Below are 26,024 nucleotides of genomic sequence, written 5' to 3' on the forward strand. Positions count from 1 at the left end.
GATACTGACCGCTAGTGTTGCTGGTTTATGAGCAGAGAATGTTGTCAGTTTAAATGAGGAGAAATGGAGGAAGGGGATTTTGGTAGACAGTGATCTGTGCCTGCTGTCAGGCACATAGTGACTATTCACCCAAGTTCTCTTGTTAGACTCTTTGCTGTGATGTAGTGCTGGGAATGGTGCTGCGAGATCTGTGTGTGAGATTCACCATGATGGATAACGGGGTTTCTCAGTCAGCTTTGCCTTAAGTACTTGCTCACGTTGTGACCGTGGACAAGTGAGCTTGCCCAAGTGCTGGGATTACAAGTGTGCAGCACTATGCCCATCCTTGATGCTTTAAATTTACAAAATGTGGACCGCAGTTAGAAGAGCCCTCACCCATGGAGAGCCGGCAGGCCAGGAGGCTGGTGCGTGAGGCAGTGTGGTAAATGGGTGTTATGTCATCCATGAGTCTTCTCCACTACCTTCACTCAGGGATGGCTTCTAGGTGGAGGATCTTCTTCCAGAAGGCCAGCAAGACCATTCCAGACAGATAGGGCAGTCTGTGACCAGGAGAGAGGCACAAAAGAAGAGGCCACCCATAGGTAGCTTCCATAGCTGTAGCACAGAAGATCTGGGGCATGAGGAAGTGGGCCTAGTGAGGAGCTGGGTGTATGTCAGCTGTGACAGACACTAGAGAAAATGAAGAAGAGAGGTCTGTCTTGGCTCCTGGTTTCAGAGTTTTGTTTATGATAATGCTCCATTGCCTCTGGATCTGTGGTGACGCAGAGTCATCCTTGGGGTGTCAGAAAGCAGAGAGACCGCAGAAGGCTGGCAAAAGATATAATCTTCAGGGCTATGTCCCCAGTAACTTGCCTTCTCTACTCAGCCCCTGCCTCTTGGTTTCCACTCCACACTCACCTCAGTAATTCCACCAGATCATGACTGTAAAGGAATCGATCAGTAACTGACCAGGGCAAAGCTTTCCTGCTTCAGTCAGTTCAGAAGAAGCCGCAGACATTACACCAGGAAACAGGCCTTCAGCACATGAGCTTTACAGGGACTTTCCTATTTAAAGCATGGTAGGATATGGCTCTCTGTGGAGTGGGAACAGTGAAGGCCTTCAGGGAGGGATAGCTGTTCTGATCTGCTTTGAGCACAGCTCTCCCTCTATACGTCTGGTCCTGAATGGAAGGAGCTAGTTTAAGGGAAGAAGTGAATGAGGGCTGAAGGTGAGTGATTCTGACAAGAGGAGCCTAGCTTTAAGCAGGAAGCATTCAGGAGGACAGGATAGAACTTAGTCCTGGCTCTAATTGGATGGTTCTTGTAGACTCTGCCTCCCCAGAGTCTACAAGATTTCTTGTCCTTGTTAAGCGTGGATAATCAAGATGTGAGTGAATTTGCACAGGGCTGGAGATAAGAGGCCAGATGATATCCAGGTCCTCACTGATGCCAACGATGTGTACCCATAGGAGCCTTACCCTTTGCTAATTAGGTCTGTGAAGCATCAGTCTGTGACAAGAGATTATAGCCAAGATGGTGGCTGATGAGCAAATTTGTGCATGGTAAGTGCATCACTTACAAAGTCATGTACCTTGTAATTGCCATCGTCACAGTGTCAGGAGGCCCCAAGCCCTGAAGAAGTGGCTGTTCCTGGGTCACTGGCTGGGTCGCAGCCTGCAATTTGAGTTAATTTGTGTAGATTGAGGCTAATTTGTCTCGATTCTTTAGATTCTTTATTTGAAGAATAAAGAAATGTAAGAAATGTTTAACTGATGGAAAGGTGGGAAGGAGAATGCATCCTGGGCCAGACTGTGCTTTTCTCATTGCTAATGGGCCTGTGACCTTGGCTTTCAGAGGAGCATAACCTAGGCCAATATGATTTTTCTTTCAGCTACTTGACTACCTTTAAAAAAACTAATTGAAGAATTCTGGGTATTGAAACCAGGGCCTGTACATGCTAAGCAAATTCTCTTCCATGGAGTTATATTCCCTAACACCCCTCAATTTAATATTTTTTCTTGTTGCTTGACTCCTCCCCCTCCCCTTTGGCTAGAGAAGCACATTAGTGACTTTTGCAATGTTATGGCTGAATCTCTGACTGAGATAGCTTACAGGCAGAAAGGCTTATTTGGGGTTTGGAGGGTTGTGGTTTGCTGGGTTAGGGGTGGTGTGGCAGAACAGCTCTGTCTGGGGCAGTAGAGGTTGCTGACCAAGAAGCAGAGAGCTCAAGCAGAACCGAGTTGGACTCTAACTTTCAGAGGCCTGTCCCTAATGCCTTCCAGCATCTTGGCTCTGCCTCTTAAAGTCCATAGCTTCCCCCAGATATCACCACCTACTGGGAGTAACCGTTCAGAACATGAGTTTATGGTGGGGACACTGCAGATTCAAACCATCACAAGAACCTCAAACATAACATATGTGTGTTGCCTTTAAATATCGATGATGTATATTGAGACATGGTTTCATTTATACCCTGGGTGTACTGGAACTCACCATGTAGACCAGGTTGTTTTTTAACTCACAGAGCTCTGCTTGCCTTTGCCTCCCAAGTGCTGGGATTAAAGTGTTCACTACCATGTCCTGCTGAATTAAAAATGTTTTTATTATACTTATTTATTGCATATGTACATGCCATAAGTGTATGTGTGATGCATACATGTGTGGTACATACATGTGTGGTGGTACACGCATGTGTGGTGCGTGCATGTGATGCATACATATGTGGTACATACATGTGTGGTGGTACATGCATGTGTGGCACATGCATATGTGGCACATGTGTAGAGATTAGAGGATAACTCGTTGGAGTCAGTTCTTTTCTTCTACTGTACGCATCTCAAGGCTCTAGCTCAGGTCATCAGGCTTGGTGGCAAGTATCCTAACCTATTAAGCCATCCTGTTGTCACAGCTACAATGAAAACTGGGAAGAATTTAAGGAAGAACATAATGAGTAGGACATGGTGGCCAGTGTTAGGGTGTTTTCCTAGAATGTTTAAGGCTCTGAGTTCAATTTCTACTGCTGCTAAAACAGAAGCAAACAGAAAAATCTGTATAATCATACACCATACTACTATATTGTCAGTAGTAAAATTCGCAGCTGTCCCCTGGTACTGTCTCTGTCTGAAAATTCGCAGTGGTTCCACTTGAGTTGGTTCTGATGTTGATTTTTGAGTGTAAATCAGCCCATACCATACTCATCCATCAAACCCTCCTTTGCACTTTGGAATTGGTCTGCACTCCTTTCCATGATCTGTTCTTGACTGCTTCCTGCTTAGTATCTGTGCCATCTCTTCTGCCTGTAACTGGTACTCTCTGAGGGGAGAACATGCTCACCCCTCAGAGCAGCTGTGCCTTCTCCCCCATTTGCTTTTTCTTCCTGCATTCAGCCTTGAATTTTCTCTTACTGTTTCCTCTTGTACATTTCTCTGTATTTGCTGACTGTTGACTTCCTTCCTCTCCTAAATGCTGCCTTAGTGAGGACTGACGCCAGCTATGCTTGGCTGCTGCTGTGTCCCGAGTGCCCAGCATGTCTTTGATCCTCTCCTGCTGTTGGTTGGGTTGTGCTTGTGCTCCCCCCTCTTGGCACCACATCTCCGTAATCTCAGCAGCGGCTTAGACTCTCAGCTACACTGCAGACAGTCATGTGGTAGATTCTTCAGTTTCTTTGATTCTTCCTTTTGCTGTTCTCATGTGTGCATCACCGTCTCCCTCATCTTAACCCAGAGCTTGTTTACAGCCTAGGAACATGGGGTATGTGGGTATAGTCATGCCAAGGTTTTTTCTCTGGTTGTATGGAGGAGAAAATGGACACTTGGGAATAGCTGTGCAACCCTATGTTCATGGCCTCCTTCCTCTGCTTCAGTGGCCAGTAGGGCTTCTTTTAGGTTCTTCCCACAGCATCTTCTTCTTGGAGAGTCTGACATGGAGAGTCTTTTTTGGTACCTGCAATAGGCTGAGGTATCACTCATACACACTACAGCTCCAGTGATTCATAACAGAGAAAATTTACTTTAGGCTTAGTTTATTTTTTAAAATTACATGTGTATACACATGAGTACAGTTGCCTTTAGAAGCCAGAAGAGGGTGTTGGATCCTCTGAAGCTGGAGTTGTAGATGGACATGAACAGCTTGATGTGGACTTGGGCCCTCTGCAAGGGTGGTAAGCTCTTTTAAAAGTTGAGTGTCTCTCCAGCTCCTAAGATTTACTTTAATACTGGTGTTCTTTATGTCTTCTGTGCTTCAGGATTCTTCGGTCTCACATGTGCTGGCTCAGGTAGCTCCACAGTGGCAGTGAGCTTGGGCTGCTGCTTCCTCAGGTCACAGGAAGGAAGTTTGTGAACAAGGTTCTGCCCCCAGTGGCATGGCTTAGTGTGGGTCTGTCTGCCTGCTGACGGTGCTGCACAGTCAGTCCTCTGATGTCTGATCTTTGTGGCCACCAGGGGGCCTTTGGTGCTCTGTGACTGTCACAGAATATCTCTGTGGTTGTGTTTATTACTGTGGTCTTTTCTCCTTCTCCTGGCTAAATTAGGGCCCTTTCCAGTCAAGGACAGTGAAACTTCAAAAGAGGCTGTTCCCTTCATTTCTGGGGCTGGAGTGGGCTCTTCCAGTCTCATGGTCCACAAATCCTGCACCTCCTTTGTAGCTTCCCTGTGGATTTCTGTGGTCTCCTGCCTTGTGGTGGCACAGTCAGCCCTAAGGCTCCCTCTGGTGGACTGCCTTCCCTCTCAGTCTTGGCGATGAACTTTTAAATTTTTAAATTTTTAAAAAAATATGTTTCACGTAGCGAGGCAATGTGACAGGAAGACAAATCGTTGGGCTCTGAATTGGAGACAAACAGAAGGCAATTTGTCTGCTGTGTTACAGTCCTGTCCGCCTGCCAGCCTCAGCCTTGAGTAATGGCAGCGGCTCCCTCCTACCAGAAGCTTGAGCTGCTGGGAGAGGTCTTATTAGAGAGCGCTGTAGTAAAGTGTCACCCACAATTAGATGTAAAGGTCTCTTTATTTTTGTAGATTTTGACATAAATAATTGGAGGTCCCTGCCTTCCTGCTTTCCCTTTTAACAATTCAAAAAGCGCAGGAATTGAGCTTTTTTTCTTTCTTTCTTTTTTTTTTTGAGAAAATTTGGCAGCAGACTTACTGTATAATTGCTCACAAAGGGAGGGAAACCCTCACGTTTACTTATGAGGATGAAAAGAGATCTTCCCAGTCTGGATGGCTTTGTTAGAGTCAGCTGACCCATCCCTTCTGAAATGGCTTTGTTAGAGTCAGCTGACCCATCCCTTCTGAAATGGGAGCTGGCTTTCCAGTGCTCACTGAGTCCCAAAACAGAGCAAAGCCAGATCCAGCAGCCTTTTCTTCATAGTTATGTTGGATATTTTTCTCATTGCTCCATGGGGGAAGAGTGGCTTGCTCTGCTTCTGGGGTTTGGGGGCTCCATCACAGAGGGGGCTGTGAGAGTGGATGTGTGTGGGCGTGGGTGATCAGCAAGGGAAGTATATCTGCAGCCAGGGACCCTATGTCACCCTTCAAAGGCCTGCTCCACATGACCCTCTTCTGCCAGCTAGGCTCCACCTCTTAAAGTTCCATAGTGCTCTACCGTGTACCACCAGTTGGGAAAAATGTGATCAAAACAGAGGCTGTGGACGCACTTCAGATTATAGTCATGACAGCAGCACTGTCTGTGGGTTATAGCTAACTTTATGTCGTATGTGTCTGGTTACCATTTCTTTATCATCGGGGCATGAACCCAGAGCCTAGTGTGTCACAGGTAAGCACATGGGGAGAGAATGAGTGTAGCTTGGGTAAGGCTTGCCTCCCTCCTCCCCACTGCCTGCCTCATGCTCATCCACAGTAGTTCTCTTGGCTGCATGCCCCTGCTCTGCATTCTTTCCTAGTCCAAATCCCATTGCTGTCCATTCTTCATACTCCTTCCCTGCCCTGGGCAATCGTGGCTTGCTACACTGTGCTAATCAGAAGGGAAAACTGAATCTCAGGAGGGAATGTGTTTGGCTCAGAGATTTGTAAGAGTGTAATTTCTTGGCTGTCTGTGCCTAACACTAGGGGAGCAGCTCCGGTTAAGCCGAGAGTGTGTTCCTGTGAGCACAGGGATGATGTGTGCCCAGGACAGCATTAACAGGTGGAGGAGAAGACTGCTGCAGTAACAGACCCAGACTCCTATTTGCCGGGAGTAAAATGGCTTGCTGCACTAGCCGGGTAACCAGAAGCATCTCCAGAAGCCACAACAGAGGGGACCGACTCTGGGAGATTGTCCTCTGAGTCACTGTGCCCTATGGTCTGTGTGTAGATTCCTCACTCACACAGCGTCAGCAGTTAAATAAGTGAGGGGGAGAGAGAAAGACAGAGACAGAGAGAGCCAGCCAGCCAGAGACAGAGAGAGAAAGCAGACAGAGAGAGACAGACAGTAAGACAGAGACAGACAAAGAGCAGACAGAGAGAGACAGAGACACAGACAGACAGGGACAGACAGAGATAGAGAGAGACAGACAGAAATAGAGAGACACAGACAGGGATAGAGACAGAGAGAGACAGTCACACAGACAGACACAGAGAGAAAGAGACAGAGAAATACAGATAGAGACAGACAGAGATAGACAGACAGACAGAGACAGAGAGACACTCAGATAGACAGACAGAGAGAGAGCAGATGGAGAGAGACAGAGATAGAGAGACAAACAGAAACACACAGAGAGAGAGACAGACAGAGACAGACAGACAGAACAGAGACAGATAGGTAGACAGAGACAGACAGCCATACAGAGACAGACAGAGACAGACAGACAGAGATAGACACACAGAGACAGACAGAGAGAGACACACAGAGACAGACACACAGATACAGACAGAGATAGACACACAGAGACAGACAGAGACAGAGAGACAGACAGACAGACAGAGACAGACAGAGACACAGAGAGAGACAGAGTCAGACAGAGACAGAGTCAGACAGAGATAGGAGAGAGGCTATAGACACTCCAGGCAGACTGTGCCTTAGGAAAGTGGATGCTGGGTTCTGTCTGGGGAGAAAGCTGTGGAGAGGTGTTGAGTGGAGGGTTGGTGGGACATGAAAGGGACTGATGAGTCTGCTGTACTAGGATTTTTTGAGCTGAGACTTTGTCTAGTCCAGTGGTTCTCAACCTGTGGTCATGATCTCCTTGGGGTTGCATATCAGATATCCTGCATATCAGATATTTACTTTATGATTCATAACATTAGCAAAAATTACAGTTATGAAGTAGCAACAAAATAATTTTATGGTTGGGGGTCATCACAACAGAAGGAACTGTATTAGAGGGTCACAGCATTGGGAAGGTTGAGAACCACTGCTCTAGTCTATCCTGCTGGAGTATTAACAGTCCTGGACCTCCTATTCTGGTGACTGTGTTGTAGGGAAGGGCCCCTCTGGGAGGTGACCTGCTTGATTGCCATGTAACCTTTATGGTCTCATTGCCTCAGTTTCCCTTCCTGTTTCTTGATGCCTCCAGGGTTATCAATAAGCTCAGGGAAGGTCCTAGCTGGGATCCTGGTGTGTAGGGCCAGCCTGACTGTCTCCCATGCTAGTTATAGGAAGTTAATCATCTTTGAGGCAGGCTGATCCAGGCCTTTGTGATGGTTGACCAACTGCCCAGGTGAGCAAGTTCTTTCCAGAACTAACTCTTCACGCAGTCCACAGAGGATCAACTGCAGAGCCCCTGGGGAGGCCCCTCGGGGAGTTGGAAGTTTTGCTGTGGCTTTTTCAGGCTGCAGGGCCGAGGAAAGGGTCCTGTAAGTGTTGCACGGTGGCCTTTGAGGTGGGCTGTGCAGCTGAGACCTGTCATATTCCAGGTCTCCTTACTCAGGAGCTGATCCTGAGGAGCTGCAGTGGACAGGTGAGAGAGCGGTGGGAAGGAATGGACATGGTGGGGTAGGTCAGGGGTAATTTGGGATGATTAAGCCTGGTCAAGTGGAGGGTCCTCTGAGGGACATAGTAGGACTTTGCTTATCATCTGTTAACTATTGTCCCTTGGGTGCTAATGGCTTTCAGACCACCCTACTTCTCCCCTCTGGAGAAGGCCATTAGGTAGGAAGCAGTGCATATATAATTGACCTCCGCAGCTGTGCAAAGTCACAGGTAGGCCAAGGATGAGAAACATGGGCGTGTTATATGTTATACTCAGATGCTCTTTTTTTCCTCTGGATTTGGAGGTGTTGGGATGGAACCTGGGGCCTTACTCATGCTAGGTCAGCTTTCTACCCCTGAACCACACCCCAGCTCTCGCTTAACTGTTTTTCTGCCAAGGAGCTTCTGGCCATGGTTGGCCATGCCTTTCTTGTCAGAACAGTCTGTGTCCTCTCAAATGAGCCTGCCCCCTTAAATTGCCTTTGTCTGGTAATTTTTGTCACAGTGATGAAGAAAAGTAACCAACTTACTAGACTTGTTCAAGTCTGTGAGATCCAGGGCCTGAGTCTGGTCACTGGCTGGATCCCTTTCTTTGAGGTCAATGGCTCCGTGGTATGTATCTGGTGAAGTGGAAACAGCATACAGGGTTCTTCTCTGAAGTCGCTTTGTTGCTCTGGTTGTCTGCGTGTTTCTTCCCACTGGAGTTCAAGGGTAGGCCATGTCTGTCTTTCATAAGCCATCTGTACTGTCACACCACCTCTGAGAAGCCTCTAGGATTGCCCCTGGTGCTTCATCTTCTGGTTTTCCTGGAAGCCAGGCAGGGTGTTGGTAGTGCCTGTTGTACTGCACTGTCTGGCTGTGTTAAATGTGAGTTCACAGATGCAAAATTAGTAGCCACCTCCAGTGACTGAGTGAACAGCTGCCTTAGAATGCTTGTCCTTTCTCAGAGGTGTGGCTATTCTTGTTGTCCTGCAGACTCTTCTCACATGTATACAGTGTGGATAGCTGTGTGCTGGCTGTGGGCTGTGTGGCAGAACAGCATTGAGGGAATGCACAGTGTATACTCCCTCACCTCCTGCTGTGTGAGCTTGGGTGTCTTTGTACCTGGTTCCCTCACTTTCGAGTTGGGGACAAGGAGAGAAGATGGAAGGGGTCCAAGCTGATTTCTGACACTCTCACAACTTGTATATAGTTTTATTGCTAGCTTAATTCTGACTTGGAAGGGGCATCTCCTTTGCCATGGACTCAAATGTGCTCCCCTGATTGGGAGTGCTGGAGAATGAGATTTGTAGTACACATTCTGCCAGGGCAGCTCCTGAATGAACATGCTGTAAGTGCTGGCCGAGGGCTGCATGTTGATTGTCTTAGTAATTAGCTTGAGCAAAGGTTCCAGATGACCCCTGCTGAGGACACCAGTCTAACAAAGGGCTTCCTTGGCTCCCAGCAATGTCTCACAGGTGTGTGAGACTCCCAGCCAAGCTAATCCCTTGGTTTAATCCTCCATTCCAGGCTCACACAGCCTGCTGAGTCCTTCCTGGAGTTGGCTGAGTTCCGCCCCTACCATCCTTTTGGTGATGGTGGCACAGTGCACTCCGAATATTTGGCCACTTCTCTGAGCAGAGGCATGAACCAATTCCTGCCTATCAGAGCTCTGAGTGCTGAGCAGCCACTGGAGGCTTTGGCAAGCCCTTGCCACTTTGTTCTCAAGGCTTTGGCATCAAATGTCTTGGACTCAGTATTTCTCTTGAAAAAATAATGCTGAAGTTTTTAGTGAAAGAGTTGATAAGTCTTGGCCATATTTTCTTTTTTAAAATTTGGTCATGGGCCTGTGCTTGAGGATACCCAGAGGAAGACCTCAGGCATGTTTTGTCACTTTATCCCTTTAAGCCAGGGTCTTTGGGTCAGCTAGGCTGCCTGGACAGTGAGCTCTGGGGCTCTTTTGGGGCCCAGTGCCCCATCGCCTAGTGGCGCCTACTGCCTACCTTTGTCCACAGCTTATTAAATGCATGGCTGCCTGTGCCATGCTAGGCACAGTGCCTACTGCTACCCTCAGCCTTGCAAGCCTGGCAGTGTGGGACTTGGGCTTTCTACACTTCCATGCCTACTGTCCTTGCTCTTTTTGTTCTTCTGTCAGTAGTCTCCTTGTTAGGTCCCATCATCTCCCGTCTGTGCCATCTGCTTTCTGCTGGACTGTGACTAAATGCCAGCATTCTTCTATGTCATGGCTTTTCATTTACTAGTTTTTCTCCTGAATGCTATTCCCCAGATACTGGCATAGCTGGCATCTTCTCAGGGTCCCAGGCCCAAGACAGAATGTCATTGCCTTTGAGGTATCTTGTCAGTCTATGTTTCACAGGTACCATGCCCTGCTGTATTGATAGCAATTTGACCCTCTGAAATATTCTTCTCCTTGGTTTGGCTCTCTGGGCTTCTCCAGGGCATCTTGATTTTCCTGAGATACCAGAGGTTGGGCATGCATTTTTTGTGAACCACTAGAGAGTGAGTGTTTCTGGCTATATAGAACACATGGTTTCTGTCATGGCCACTGAAGCTGTCCTAGTGAGAAGACAGCTAGAGATAGTACATCAATGAACAGGCCCGTCTGTGCATGACTAAATTTTGCTATACAGACAGAGGTAAGGGGAGGCTTAAAATAGGTAAATTAATATGCAGATAAAGTCAGTGAAAACAAAGGCACAGCAGGTTGGAGGTGGCCCATAGGTTGTCTAGTACTTAAACTAGTCCAAAAGCTCCTTAGCACTGGCCTCACTTGTTTGGTTGACTTTAAGCTGAGTGCTTTGGATATTGTCTGGCACATGGTAGGTGTGCCCTGAGTGCAAGCACTCTTGATGCCTGCTCTGTGCTAGTCTCTGAGCTGATGGGCAGTGGCAGCAATCGTGAAAGAAGACAGTTCTTGCCTTGGGGTGGAGAAGCCTGCTTATCATGTGTTTGTTGATTCTGATGATAGATACAGAGTTCAGGGTTGGTGTGTTCTATTAGACAAGTTGGATACCAGCCTTTTGGGGGAGGCCCTTGAGTTTCCTTTCAAAAAGTGGTTAGGGTTTGTCGGTTGGAAAGGTGGTGTAGAGAGGCAGCCTTATTTATTTCTTTATTTTCCTGTGTGAGGTCGGAGTTGGTCATCAGGTATCTTCCTCTGTTGCTCTCTGACTTACTGTCATGAGACAGGATCTCTCAGTGGCATGAAACCCAGGGTTTTGGCTAGCTGGCCAATGAGTTCCCAGGACCTCCTGTTTCACAGTGCCACAAGGCCACACTTGTTCTTGAAGCTGCTAGAATTCAGACTCAGGTCTTCCTGCTGGGAGGAGACTTTTCAAAGAGTATGGAGAGCAGCTTGTTAAGGTTGACAGGAGGAACCTTGACAGGACAGAGGCCAGATCTCCAAGTCCCTCATAGTGTGCCTAGAGCTTTGACCATTGTCCTGTAAGAGCAGAAGGCCATTGAGGAGGCAGGGCTGGAGCTCAACAGTTAGAGAAGCATTTCTCCCGGGCACAGTATGAACTGGACATTTTGGTGTAGGAGTACAGAGACCAGAATTAGAAGGAGCCAATTCTCCTAAGATCTGGAGACACTATTCTAGATGGTAGGAAGGACAAATACCCTGAAGTAGGGTGAATGTAATGAGGGAAAGGGGGAGAGCAGGCTGTGGGAGAGGGCTCTGGAGTTCCATAGAGGGAGTTTAGGAAATGACTTGATGCTTAAGAGCACTTGGCTGTTCTTCCAGAGAATCCAGATTTGATTCCGAGCACCCACAAGCTCACAACTGTCTGTAAGTCCAGTTCTAGGGTATCTGATGCCTCATGTAACCACTCTGAATGCTGCACTCACATAGTACACATGCATACACAGACAAAGCAAAACACTCATACACATAAATAAATAAATAAGTAAACAAACAAATAAAAGGAAAAAAAGCAGCAGGAACAACAGAAAGGAAACTCACACAGGAGTGAATTGTAACACAACAGGACTTATAAGGCATACTTAAATGGGTAGGGTTTGAGTGATTTTCTCAGTTGGTTATTTTCTTGCATGCACATGTGTGTCTCCATGTGTGTGCACATGCATGTGTGTGAGGCCTGGAACTGATAATGGGTGTCATCCTTGATTGCTCTCTATTTATTTAATATGGTAGGGCTCTTGCTGAATGTAGAGCTCACTGACTGTGACAGTGTAGGAAGATGATCCTTGGGATCATCTGTCTCTGCCTCCTCAGTGCTGGACACAGTCAGCTGCCACACCATGTGGCTTTTTTTGTTTATGTGGATTCCAGGGAATCTGAACTCCATCCTCATGTTTGGTAACAATGGCATCATCCACTGAACCTCCCCAGCCCAGTGGAAGTTTAACTGCAATATGATGTTTCCTTCTGGCCTGGTTCTGTTATCACTGTGAGATCATTTACTGCTGTTTACCAGTGTGTTCTTTTTTGACCAATAGCTTCCCACTTGGAAGTGAGCGGGAATCCCAATGCTGGAGAACAGCCTGAGCTGCTCCTGTTTGAGCTGACTTATCTGAATCAAGGAGTTTTCTTTCTCGGGCAGCAGAGCTCACACAGAACCCATTTATCCATGGCTTTCAACTCCTTCCATTCCTGTTCTTGAGTTTTCACTGCCATGGTATGAATGAATCAAGAACTTACCATGCTCAGCCTTTTGCAGGATGGGTCAGGAGCAGATACTGGAACTTTGAGAGGCACATGAACTCCTCAGGATGAATGAGTGTTAGCAGAGATGTCACATTCTGCCTTTTCAGTCAGTCACTCTGAAGTGCAGACATCTGCAAACACCTTTTTCCTTCCCACAGTGTGCTTTGGGTGACTAAGTGTCACATAAAGGGCTTGTCAGCTTGCTCAGTGATTCAGTGGCGTGAAAAGGTAACTTGTCATTTATCTCAGGTCAACTCACTTATGCGTAAGTACAAAGGAAGAGTGATGCATGCAGGCGGAGGAACTCAGCCTTCAACTTCTGAATGCTTACATGCATTCTAGAAGTGTGCATTCTAGAAGTGCATCTTTAACCACTCTAATCTTAAAGATGTGCTTTGATTCTCTTTTGGAGGGGCTGTGTGCCAAGGATGACCTCAGAAAACAGAATGAAAACTGGCTGATGTAGAAAGAGGGTAATTGGGCTCACAGACACAGGTGCATTTTTGGTTCAGGCATGATTACTCTGTTCTCTTCTCTGTGTGGGTCTTGGTCCTAGACTGTCTTCTCTGGGCAGGTGTGACATGGCCACAGTGGCTTGACTTCCCTTCTTCTTAGGTTTATAGCTAGTGGATAAGATAGAGCTCCTTGGCTTGCAGCCAGAGGTTCTGGCCAAGAGCATGGGGTCTAGAGATCTAGCTCAGTTGGTAGAGTGCTTATCCGGCATGTGCAAAGCGCTGGGTTCAACCCCTAGGACCACATAACCCAAGCATGATGGAACATGCCTGTGATCCTAGTACTTGAGAGCTGGGAGCAGAAGGATCAGAAGTTTGAGGTCAGTTTTGGCTACACAATGAGATGATAAGCCCGCCTTATCATCTTATTAAAAAAACTGTGTCTGTATGGAACATGTACAGATTTTTTTTTTTTCTGGTCATTCTCTAAATAACAGGGTACAACAAGTACTCATCTATGTAGCTCTTCCATTGTGTCGGGCTTTATAAGTCAACCACTGATGATATACGAGAGCGTGTATACATATTCTATGCTATTTTACAGAACAGACTTAAGCATCCATATGTTTTGGTATGTGTGTGGAGGCATCCTGACCCTACCCCAGGATCCAGAGTAACAGTATTGTTAATAATGGTAAGAGTAGCAGGTAGAGATAGGAGGCTCGGTTGAGAATGTGGTTAGGGTATCACCAAACTTAACTCACTGGTAAAACAAATGCTTCTGGAGCATCATGTGTATGACAGGCACTGAGAAAGGCAGGGCCTTGTTGTCAGAGAGCAGCCAGAGATGGCAAGAGACTATGGTAGGTGCAGAGTGGCCTGTGTGCAGAAGGATGATTTTGCCAAAGATGATTTTGGCGCACAGTGGAATAAACATCCCCTAGGATGTGCTGGGAATGACCTCCATGCTGGGGTGTGAAAGAGCCAATTAAGGAAGAGGGGAGGGAGAAGGAGCTGGTAAGCGGCGGGGGCTGGGGTGCTAAATTGAGTCAGTTCTGATTTTGATATTGAGTCACTTTATCATTGTGTTCCCCACCTAATTCCAGGGAGTCTCTGAAGTTAAGAGAGACAAACTCAAAGCCAGGTGTGGTGGCACAAGGCTTTAGTCCCAGCACTCAGGAAGCAGAGACAGGCAGATCTCTTGAGTTTGAGGTCAATCTGGTTCCAGAGTAGCCAAGACTACACAGTGAAGTCCTGTCTCAAATAAACCAAACCAAACCAAACCAAACCAAACCAAACCAAACCAAACCAAACCAAACCATACCAAACCAAATCAAACCAAATGAAATGAAACTAAACCAAACAACCCAACCCCGACTAACCCAACCCAACACAATTTAACCCGACTAACCCAACCCAACACAATTTAACCCAACCCAAATGAACTGTTGTAAAGACACAAGTGCCAGAGAATCTGAGAATTCCATGTTCGTTTTCTGCCTTGAGTTCTGCTTTTGTTTGTGTGATCACTCCTACCATAGCTTCAGCTGATAGTGTGAGTGGAGGTGCTTAGAATGAGAACCAGTCCCAATGAGTAGTAGTGTGAACTGGGTCATAAGTAACTTGTGTTCCATTTGTGTCTATGTTTCTCCTGCAAACTGTGATTTAAGGCCACTGTGAAGGTGAACAATTCTGTCCTTGGTCTAGGGTCTCTGCTTTGGGTGATCTAGAAGTAGTTATGGTTTGGGGTACTTCAGGGACATTCTATAACAACTCCTGACATGGCTTATTGGCATATGATACCTCATCTGCATCCAGAGAAAACTTCCTCGAAGACCCTGCAAAAAAGTCTTAGCTTGCCAAGGGACTTGCATATTGTAAAGTCGCTGCCCCCATTCAGGAATGGTTTTCCCTTGTTGCCCTGCCTCTTGAGAGGACTGAGTCCAGTGGCCTGTGACTCTTCCAGCTGGATGTCTTGCTCAGAACAGGAGTCACTTCCACAGTTCTTATCTGAGCTCTGCCAGACACACAGATGGGTCATTCATAGAGAGCTGACTGGAGGGTCACCTGTCTGGCTATCTAGACTGTCTAGATGTCCTGTCACAGAGCTTCTGTAGACTGTATGGAGGTACTTGTTTCTTGCCTGTCTCACTTATGCCTTTGTCCTTGTCTGAGTGGGCTCCATCACCACCACCATCTCTACAGCCTCCACCACCATCTTTACCACCATCTGTACCACCACCACCATCTGTACCACCATCTCTACAACCTCCACCACCATCTCTACCATCTCCACCATCTCTACCACCTTCACCACCATCTCTACCACCTTCGCCACCATCTCTACCACCTCCACCACCACCTTCACCTCCACCATCTCTATAATTTTTACCTCCACCTCTACCACCACTTCTACCTCCACCTCCACAACCTCCACCATCACCTCCACCACCACAATAGTATCTACCTCTTGCTAATCGTCTGGTGTAGGGAGGTGTATTGATTCCGTCTCTAATACCATTATGCTCGTGGAAACTCACGGTTATGCAGTGCCTGCTGTGTTTCAGACATTTGTTCAGTCACTCCCAAAGCCTCGTGAGGCATGTACTGTTGTCAGCATGTTTTAACACATAAGAGGACTAAAGCACGAAGAAATGAAGTCCTTTGCTCCAGGAAATAGCTGGGGGTTGGGTGAGCCAGGAGCCAGAGTTGACAAACTTTGGCCTTTAGGCTATCATTTGATTTATTTTCTGCTTAGTTCCCGCCTTCCTATATTTTGAGACAGAGTTTCACTATGTAGCTTGGGCTGGCATGGAACTGACTGTGTATATTAGATCCGGCTAGCCTGGAACTCACAGAGATCACTTGCTTCTTCTAAAGAATGCTAGAATTAAAAGTGTGCAATAGCACAGCCAGCTCCTCTCTCCCTTCTGATGTGTCTGTGTATGTGAGGCTGGCCTTGAACTTTCGGTCTTTGTGATCCATCCTCCTGAATGATGGGATTATGAATGTGTACCACCATGCCTGGATCCCCCTTTTCTCTGTTTCTTGAGACAGGGTTTCTCTGTGTAGCCTTGGCTGTTCTGTAAATTGTTCTGTAGACCAGGCTCATAGATACCCACCTCCACCTATGCCTTTTGAGTGCTGGGACTAATGGCATGTGCAACCATGCCTGGCTCCTTTTTTTGTTTTCTATAGAGTTTTATTGTAACACAACCATAGCTGTAACTTTTTAAATGTCCATGATGGCTTTCACATGATGGCACTGGGATTGAGTGGCTAGCCAGGGACCTCACCCATTTGCCATCTGGCTATCTACTCAAAGTTTGCTGGCCTCTTCTCTAACACTGGCACTCTTAGCCACTGACCAATGCTGCCTTTCAAGAAAAGGAGGTGCCACATACCTATAAATCCAGCACTCGGGAGGCTGAAGCAGGAGAATCTCTGAGTTCAAGGCCAGACTGTTCTACATATACAGTTTTAGGATACCCTGTCTCAAAAAAAAAAAAAAAAGATAAAGATCAGAAATCAGAGTTTTGTAATCCTAGCATTTAGGGAGGCAGAAGCAGGTGGATCTCTATGAGTTCAAGGCCATCGTGGTCTACAAACCAATTCCAGGACAGCCAAGGCTACACAGAGAAACCCTGTCTCAAAAAAAAAAAAATCAGAGTTTCCAGACATTGGGATCAGCAATGAGCTTTCCTGGTGAGAAGGGAGTGATCATGTCCCACCTCTCTCATGCCCGTGTGCATAGACTCTCTCTGTCTCTGTCTTTTTCTGTATCTCTGTCTCTCTTTCTCTCTGTCACTCACTCTCTCTCTCTCTCTCTCTCTCTCTCTCTCTCTCTCTGATGTGTTCTAGAGCAATTGCAGAGGCTGCTATGACAGGAGAATGCAGAGACCTTTAGTGCCCAAGTGTAGTGTGCATGGAGGAAGACAGAGACCAAGGAGGCTGCCTTGATGGAAGGCTGGTGAGGATGGAGGGAGGGGTCTGCAGCTGTGAGGAGCAAAAGTGTGTGTGGTTACATCATAACTCTGGGAGACAAGCCTCTTGAAGAGAAGAGCTCACTGAGCAACCATGGATGCTAAACAAAGGATCAGGTTCCTAGACCATCGGCTCTCAGCCTGTGGGTCACAACCTCTTGGGGATGAACGTCCTATCATAGGGCCACCTGAGATCATCAGGAAACACAGGCATTTACATCAAGATTCATAACAATAGCCAAATGCTAGTGATGAAGTAGCAATGAAAAAAATGTTATGGTTGGGGTCACTACAGCTTGAGGAGCTGTATTAAGGGTCACAGTGTTAGGAAGGCCGAGAGCCACTACCCTAGACCATCCTACAGCTACCAGCAGCTGGACCGCAGCTAGAAAAGTCAGAGCCAGCAAAGGTGAAGACACTTCTGGACTTCAGGGAGGGAGCTCGGGCATGGCTAAGAGGAGCTGCATAATCTGTAGCCAGCAAAGACTTGGGGCAGAAGGACTCTTCCAAGTAGAGGAGCTCCTAGTTCCTGGGTTGATTGGGAATAAGAGTCTAGATAAGCACACAGCTGTGCATGTGGTGATGAGATTTGATCAAAGTTTCAACACAAATAGTATTTCTATGTATATGTGGGTTACATATGTCTGTGTGTACGTGTGTACATGAGTGGAGGCCAGAGGAGGATGTTGGTGGCCTGCTCTAGTACTTGTTGCCTTACTTCTTTGAGACAGTGTTTCTCACTGATTCTGGTGCTGGGCAGGTAGCAAGCAAGCCCAAGTGACTGTCTCCACTCCATAGTACTCACTGTGGGATGGTTTTGTGCTTGGCCATACCCAGCTCTTTTGTGGTACTGGGACTTTGAACTCAGGTCCTCATGCTGTGCAGCAAGTGTTCTTATTGAGCCATGTCCTTAGCCCTTAAACAGTATTTTGTTGGTTTTTGACTAACACCATTAACTGAATTATTTCCTTTAGGGATTCCCACCCCATTTTCTGGCTTTTGTACTTAAATTTGAAATATTACAGAAATTTTATTTTACTGGCATGAAAGCCCAACCTTGAGGAACAGGATGTAGGGAACATTTAGTCTCCTTGGTTTTAAGTATCACTGTTGCCCAGAGTCCCACAGCAAGACTACAGAGCAAAGCAAACCCAACTTTACCTGACTGTATCCTCTGACTTCAGCGCTCATTCACATGGAAAGGTCCCTCCAGACAGTGACCCGCAGCTGAAGATGGTGCTGGAGGCTAAGGGGATGGGGCTGTCTTTTAGGCAATGAAGATGATTTAGACTTGATGGTTGTGTCACTCCATAAAGATGCCCATGGTGGCTATTCTTTTGTAACACAAACCAGGGTCATCTGGGAAGAGGGAACTTCAGCTGAGAGAATGCCTCCAACAGGTTGGCCTTTATGCGAATCTGTGGGGCATTTTCTTGATGTTAGTAATTTATTATCATCATCATCATCATCATCATCATCATCATCATTTATTACAAGTTATTAAATTTGTATCTTGGCCATGGCACCCTCTCATCTCCTCCCAATCCCATCCTCCCTCCCTCTTCTCCCCCTCTGCCCCTCCCCTAGTCCACTGATAGGGGAGGTCCTCTCCAATTTCATCTGACCCTAGTCTATCAGGTCTCATCAGGACTGGTTGCATTGTCTTTCTCTGTGTACTGGGAAGGCTGCAACCCCAGAGGAAGGTGATCAGAGAGCCTGCCACTAAGTTCAAGTCAGAGACAGCTCCTGCTCCCCTTATTAGGGATCCCACTTGGATGCTGAGTCTATGGGCTACATCTGAGCTGGGGTTTTAGGTCCTCTTCATGTATTGTCCTTGGTTGGGGTATTAGTCTCTGCAGAGTTCCCAGGGTTCAGTTTTTATGGCTCTTTTGGTCTCCTTGTGGAGCTCCTGTCCCCTCCAGGTCTTTCTATCTCTCCCCTCTTTCATACAATTCCCTGCACTCTGCCCAAAGTTTGACTATGAGTCTCAGCCTCTGCTTCGATACCTCTTATCAGTAGAGTCTTTCAGAGGCCTTTGGGGTAGGCTGTCCTGTCCCCTGTCTTCTCCTGCTTCCAATGTCTATTGCATTTGTCCTTCTGAATGAGAATTGTACATCTTTCCTAGGGTCTTCCTTATTAGCTTCTTGTTTAGCTTCTTTAGGAGTATAGATTTTAGTATGTTTATCCTATATTATATGGCTAATATCCACTTATGAGTGAATATATGCCATGTGTGTCTTTCTGCTTCTGGGTTACCTCACTCAAGATGATCTTTTCTAGTTCCCACCATTTGCCTGAAAATTTCATGATTTCCTTGTTTTTAAAGCTGAGTAGTATTCCATAGTGAAAATGTACCACAATTTCTGTATTCATTCCTCTGTTGAGGGACATTGAGGTTGTTTCCAGCTTCTGGCTATTATGAATAGAACTGCTATAAACATGGTTGAGCAAATGTCCTTGTTGTATATTTGAGCATCTTTTGGATATATGCCTAGGAGTGGTATAACTGGATCTTGAGGTAGCACTATTCCTAATTGTCTGAGAAAGCACCAGATTGATTTCCAAAGTGCTTGTACAAGTTTACATTCCCACCAGCAATGGATGAGGGTTCCCCTTTCTCCACCTCCTCTCCAGCATGTGTTGTCACTTGAGTTTTTGATCTAAGCCATTCTGATGTGTGTAAGGTGAAATATCAGGGTTGTTTTGATTTGCATTTCCCTGATGACTAAGGACGTTGAACATTTCTTTAAGTATTTCTCTGCCATTTGCTATTCCTCTATTAAGAATTCTCTATTTAGCTCTGTACCCCATTTTTAATTGGATTACTTGGTTTGTTGGTGTTTAACTTCTTAAGTTCTTTATATATTTCTGGATATTAACCCTCTGTCAGATATAGGGTTGGTGAAGATCCTTTCCCAATCTGTAGGCTGTTGTTTTGCTTGGATGAGAGTGTCCTTTGCTTTACAGAAGCTTTTCAGTTTCATGAGGTCCCATTTATTGATTGTTGCTCTTAGAGCCTGTGCTCTTGGTGTTCTGTTCAGGAAGTTGTGTCCTGTGCCAATGAGTTCAAGGCTCTTCCCCACTTTTTCTTCTAACAGGTTTAGTGTGTCCGGTTTTATGTTGAGGTCTTTGTTCCACTTAGACTTTAGTTTTGTGCAGAGTGATAAGTATGGATCTATTTGCATTTTCCTACATGTGGACATCCAGTTAGACCAGCACCATTTGTTGACGATGTTGTCATTTTTCCATTGTATGGTTTTTGCTTCTTTGTTAAAAATCAAGTGTCCAACTAGGAATAGTGCTTCCTCAAGATCCAGTCATTCCACTCCTAGGCATATATCCAAAAGAGGCTCAAGTACACAATAAGGACATTTGCTCAACCATGTTTGTAGCAGCTTTATTTGTAATAGCCAGAAGCTGGAAACAGCCCAGATGCCCCTCAACTGAAGAATGGATGCAGAAATTGTGGTACATCTACACAATAGAATATTACTCTGCAATGAAAAATAAGGAAATCATGAAATTTGCAGGTAAATGGTGGGACCTGGAAAGGATCATCCTGAGTGAGCTGTCCCAGAAGCAGAAAGACACACATGGTATATACTCACTCATATAGACATATAACATAGGATAAACCTAGTAAAAGCTGTACATCTAAAGAAACTAATCAAGAGAGAGGGCCCTGACTAAAATGCTCAATCCCCATCCAGAAAGGCGAAGAGGAAGGACATCAGAAGAAGAAGAAAACAGGAAACAACCTAGGAACCTGCCACAGAGGGCCTCTGAAAAGCCCTGCTCTGCAGACTATCAAAGCAGACGCTGAGACTTATGGCCAACTGTTGGGCAGAGTGCATGGAATCTTATGTAAGATGTGGGAAATAGTAAGAGCGGGAGAAGACGGGAACCCCACAAGGAGAGCAACAGAACCAGAAAACTGGAACACTGGGAACTTCCCAGAGACTCATACTCCAACCAAGGACTATTCATGGAGATAACTTAGAACCCCTGCACAGAAGTAGCACATGGCAGTTCAGTGCCCAAGTGAGTTACATAGTAATGGGAAGAGGGACTGCCTCTGACATAAACTGATTGGCCTGCTCTTTGATCACCTTCCTTTGAGGGGGAGCAGCCTTACCAGGCCACAGAAGATGACAATGCAGCCACTTCTGATGAGAACTGATAGACTAAGATCAGAAAGAAGGAGAGGAGGACCTCTCCTATCAGTGGACTTGGGGAGGGGCATGCGTGAAGAAAGGGGAGGGAGGGTAAGATGGGGATGGGAGCAGGGAGGAGCTTATGGGGGGATACAAAGTGAATAAAGTGTAATTAATAAAAACAAAACAAAACAAAAGAATTAAATGTGACAATATGCCCAACAGATTTGGCACTGTTTTAGTCACAATATATAAAGTGCTAAATAAATTGTTCTTCAAAACCAAAAAAAAAAAAAAAAATTCAAGTGTTTGTAGGTGTGTGGGTTTATTTCTGGGTCTTCTATTTGGTTCCATTGATCCACCTTTCTGTTTCTTTGCCAGTCCATACAGTTTTTATTACTGTTGCTCTATAGTACAGCTTGAGATTAGGGATGGAGATACCTCCAGAAGATCTGTTATTATACTGGATTGTTTTAGCAATTCTGGGTTTTTTGTTTTGATGTTAGTAATTTATGTGGGAAGGGAACCCCTTGGAGGCTGCTCCTGCACAAGTAGTCCTGGGTGGTTCAAAGCAGGCTGGGCCAGTCTTTGAGAAGTCAGGATGCAGCACTCTTCCATGGCCTCCCCTGCCCACTTCCTTCCCTCACTTGCCTCACTGATGGGCTGAGGGGGAAAACCTTTCCTCCCCAGGTTGCTTTTGGTTATGGTGTTTATTACAACAATAGAAAACCAAACTTAGGCAATACCAAAAAGCACTAACTTGTATGGTTGCAGTGGCAGTGCTGCTGTCCACATAAAGCGATCTTTCTTCTTTAAAGAACACAATAGTTTATTGTGAGCCAAGTGTACACTGCTGGCATCTGTTCCGGGGACATGAGCACTGGGTTACCTTGAACAGCACACTCCATGGGAGAGATTCCAGGACTAAAGAAAACCAGGAGTCGGTATGCTTGTCCGCTCCTTCGCTAGGGCATCAGGCAGGCAGGCTGCCGCAGGCAGAGCGTTCGGTAGGTTTAAGTGCTGACACATTCTTAGCATGCAAGGTTAATAAGATCAGTGTAAGTTCCTTCAGGAGTTCCTTCAGGCTTGTGACGCATCCTGGGAGTTTCATCTAGCTGTTACGATGATCTTAGGGAAAATGTAGCAGTTGATGACAGGGGGCTGCTAAAGAGTAAAGAGTCCAGGATAGCTCTGCCTCCTAGTCCGCAATGTTCCAACTCCTGCAGTTGAGATTCTAGTTAGCCAGTGCCAAACAGTGAGCATGCCTTTCGCTATAGCTGTGGCTTCTTCTGAGAGTTTGAGGTCACAGCATTGGGATGGTTGCTGAAATTCCTTCCTGGGGGGATGTGAACAACATCTGCCCCTCCTCTTAAATTCCTAACCACAAATTAAGTACCGTTCCACCATGGCTTACCCTGTGAACCAGTGAGTTCATCGGGTTTTTCTTGCAGAGCAAGCACAGGTGAGGTGGTACAGGAAGGAGAGTGGCTGACCTAAAAGTATTTGCCCTGGAATGTCTTCACCAACCACGGATGGCTTGGGTCCTTCTTCTGGAGTTCTGGTCTGTTTTAGAAGTGAATTTTCCCTGTGACAGCAGGCGAAGTGGTGCTGTATAGGGACCAAATGCAGACTGGTGCCAGAGATTGCTCTCCTACCACTGAGAAGCTTACACCTGTGTGTTTTTTAAGTGAAAGTTGCAGCTGAAGCAGGGAGAGTAGGAATGAGCCTGGAGTAAGAGAGATGTCAGGGTGCCTATATAGAGTAAGATCTGCTATTGAGACAGCACCTGAGTACTTCTGTGTCCCAGAAACAGGGAGAAAAGAGGATGATGCTCTGCCATGGGCCTGATGTGTCAACTTGGGCATGAGCTTCAGTTGTCTGACTCTCCATCCTTTATGACATGAAATCACATCACCCTTTTAAAAATGGTTACTGCAAGGATGATGCCACATGATCCATGGTAACTGCCCAGATCCCACATGGCATACAGGAAGAGTTCACAGAATTGCCATCATCATTGGTATAACTGTTCCAGGAACAATTTTGTTTCTGTAACCCTCTGAGAAAGGAGGGGCCATGCTTGTGCATGCTTATTTTAAGGAACACCAGCATTAATGTCAAAAGACATAAAGAGACTTAGCATAAAGGCCATAAAGGCAGTTCAACATAAAGAGGAAGAGATAACACAGGCTCACACTCAGAGAGGCCTACATGGGGAACACAATGAGACTGAGATGCCAAGGGCTCATATTCAAAGGAGGTTAAATGGGGACACAATAAGAAGATGAAAGTCTCTTAGTCAAAGAGAGAGGCCTCAGGAGGAATCATACCAGGCTTCTGAGTCTGGGATTGCAGCTCTTAGATCTGTGAGGAATGAATACCTTTTGCTTCAGCCAGCCTCTTGTGTTTTGTTACAGCAGTGCAAGCAGACTGATACCTCATAGTTTTCCATCAGGTTTGGGCCCAAAGCTCTATTCTGTATTAGCTTGGATCTTGGGATAAGCCATAATCTTCCCATGCTTTGCTATCCTCTTCTGTAACACAGGGTGGATGTATTTCCCAGGAGTTATGTATAATGTATATCATATACAATATTATCTATATTTTATAACATAGATATATATAATCTAGATAATAATTATCTACAATATAGATAATAATTATATTATATAATATATAATAATACACATGTTACTTTAGTTTGAACCATGATGAGGATTGACCACGTTGGTTCTTGATCTCAAGTGCTGGTGCTCAGGGTTTGTGATGAAGGAAATAAGGGGTGAGGGAAGTCTCTTGACTCTAGGATAGACTGTGGAGGGTTTCATCTCAGTTTTGGCTCTGTTGGGTGTGGTCATTGGCCAGTGGCTGGACAATCACAGCTGCCTTTGTTTAGTTGTGCACTGGGGTAGAGTGGAGCTGGGCTGGGTGACTGGTGTTCTTGTAGGTGATACCAGTGTTAGGGACCTTGTGGCTCTGTTTGGTTCCAGATGTCCTGTGTTCTTTCTCTTCTGGTGTGGGGATGTGTTGGGCAGCAACTTACAAAAGCTGTCCATCTGAGAAACAGGTCTCACTGCTCTTCTTCTCTCACTCCCAGTAGCTTGTCATGGTGCTGGGATGTATAGTGGTCAATTATTTTCATTCTAAAAGCCGCTTTATTGAGATATTTGCATATGTTACAAATCACATCTAACATGCAAGCAAGTTTTTAAAATACATTTATGTTACTAATATTTTTTCTCCTTTGACCTTCCTCCTCACCATTCTTTTTTTCTTCTCTTCCTGGGTTGGGTCCCACAGGCTTGGTCATGCTAGTGAATTCTGGGTCACAACTGTAGCCCCTCAGTCATTTTTTAAAAGGTGAGCACGCACCCTATTTAGCAGTGCTTCATGACTTCTGTACACTCAGTCGCCTTGTGATGGGTGTCCATCATCAGACACCAAAAAGCATGGTGGCTCAGCACTTACACCCAGCGCGTCACCCCTCCCTGTCAGCACAGCGGCCTTCTAGTGACTGCCCCTTTCTGCTTTGTTCTAGGCCTCCCCTGCATCATGGAAACTCTGACTGCATTAGTTCCTTTTTCTTGTTGCTGTGCCAAAACACCTAACAAGTCGATGAAGTCAAGCAAGTTAAGGAAGCAAGGGGTTATTTCTTAGCTAGCATTGCAAAGGCAGTGGTTTTAATGGTAGACACCTATGTTATCAGATGTTTGTAAAGCTCAGTCTAACTTGAGTGCTGCTTTCTTCTCATTGTACAGTTGTGTTTGTAAATGGTGCCAGAAATGTTCGGCTGCATGAACACACAAACTTTTTTCAGTTCTTACTTTCATATCAACTTGAGTATTATTCTGACAATTTCTGTGTGTATGGTTTAAAGCAAATGAGTTGGTATGTTATATCTCAATGTTACCATCCTGTAAGTCCTTATATGAGGGGAAAAGAATATGCAAATACAGTATAAAAGGTTGGGCTGATGAGGTGGCAAAGTTGCATAAAGGCACTTGCAGCAATATAAGTGGTTAAGCAACCCTATCATACAGAATCTAGAATTTGGAATTTCAAGACAATCATAGGATATTTTATGTTAAGTATGTGTTTCCATGTGTATGTATGTATGCATATGTGTGTATATATATATATTCCTGTGCATAGATATCTAGAAAGTCTCAGAAAACATTGTCAAACCTGCTAGCAAGATTATAATAGTGCTTAGAGATAACATGTCCTGTTGTGCCTTTCCTACCCTCCTCACTTGAGGTGCCATCACCAGAACACATAGGCAGAGCGTATGTGTGTTCTTTACCATCAGCCGTGCCATGCACAGTGTGCCAGGTTTATGCCCTGTAGCTGCATCACTCATTGCCACGTGTGGGAGGCTCTTCACTTCAGCTTGTCTGTGGTTGAGTCAGCAGGGAGGCAAGCAGTGGCCTCCAGAGCAGCCTCCCCAGAGTCCTTATAGGTTGGTGCTGGTTTCTGTTCTTTCTGCTTTGAGTTGGCTTTGCTAATTTCCAATCTTTCCATCCCATTTTCTTGTAGCTTAAAAGAGCCACTGCATTCATTTGAAGTGTTGTTATCAGAGGAGGCTAATCTAACTCTCTTTCTTCAGAGGGCACTTGACCCAGAATTGTCTTCTCCCTGAAGCTGGTGATTTTCTTAGAATAGGTCTTGGTGTCACTTACAGTCAGTATTCCTAGGTACAGCCTATGCTCTGTGACAGGCAGTTTGAAACGTTTGTTGTGCCAAAGTCGTTTGTTTCAGGATGGCCATTCCTCTTGTCTTCTCGCAGGGCTCTTCCTGTATGTTGGGTCTTACTCACCAGTCTTCAACACTTGCCACTCTGTCTCAGGTCTTTGTTTCAATCACTCCATTTCCACTTTTCTTTTCTTTCTTTCTT

At 45.8% G+C, this 26,024-nt stretch overlaps 1 protein-coding gene across 4 annotated transcripts in view; it reads left to right on the plus strand.

Annotated features, from left to right (window-relative positions):
- The window catches only part of Snx29 (sorting nexin 29), a 423,868-nt gene that overhangs the window by 118,001 nt on the left and 279,843 nt on the right, over window positions 1-26,024 (plus strand). Inside the window, exon 14 of one of the 4 annotated variants that reach the window (XM_060364196.1) lies at window positions 20,687-21,810. The exons of the other annotated variants lie outside the window; for them this stretch is intronic. Coding sequence (XP_060220179.1) covers window positions 20,687-20,738 — 52 coding nt within the window. The 3' untranslated portion in view covers window positions 20,739-21,810. Of the gene's footprint in view, window positions 1-20,686; window positions 21,811-26,024 lie in introns of those variants that run through there. 4 annotated transcript variants of the gene reach the window in all.

The sequence above is a fragment of the Meriones unguiculatus genome, chromosome 11 (assembly GCF_030254825.1).
Source record: "Meriones unguiculatus strain TT.TT164.6M chromosome 11, Bangor_MerUng_6.1, whole genome shotgun sequence".
In the NCBI taxonomy this organism is placed as follows: domain Eukaryota; kingdom Metazoa; phylum Chordata; class Mammalia; order Rodentia; family Muridae; genus Meriones; species Meriones unguiculatus.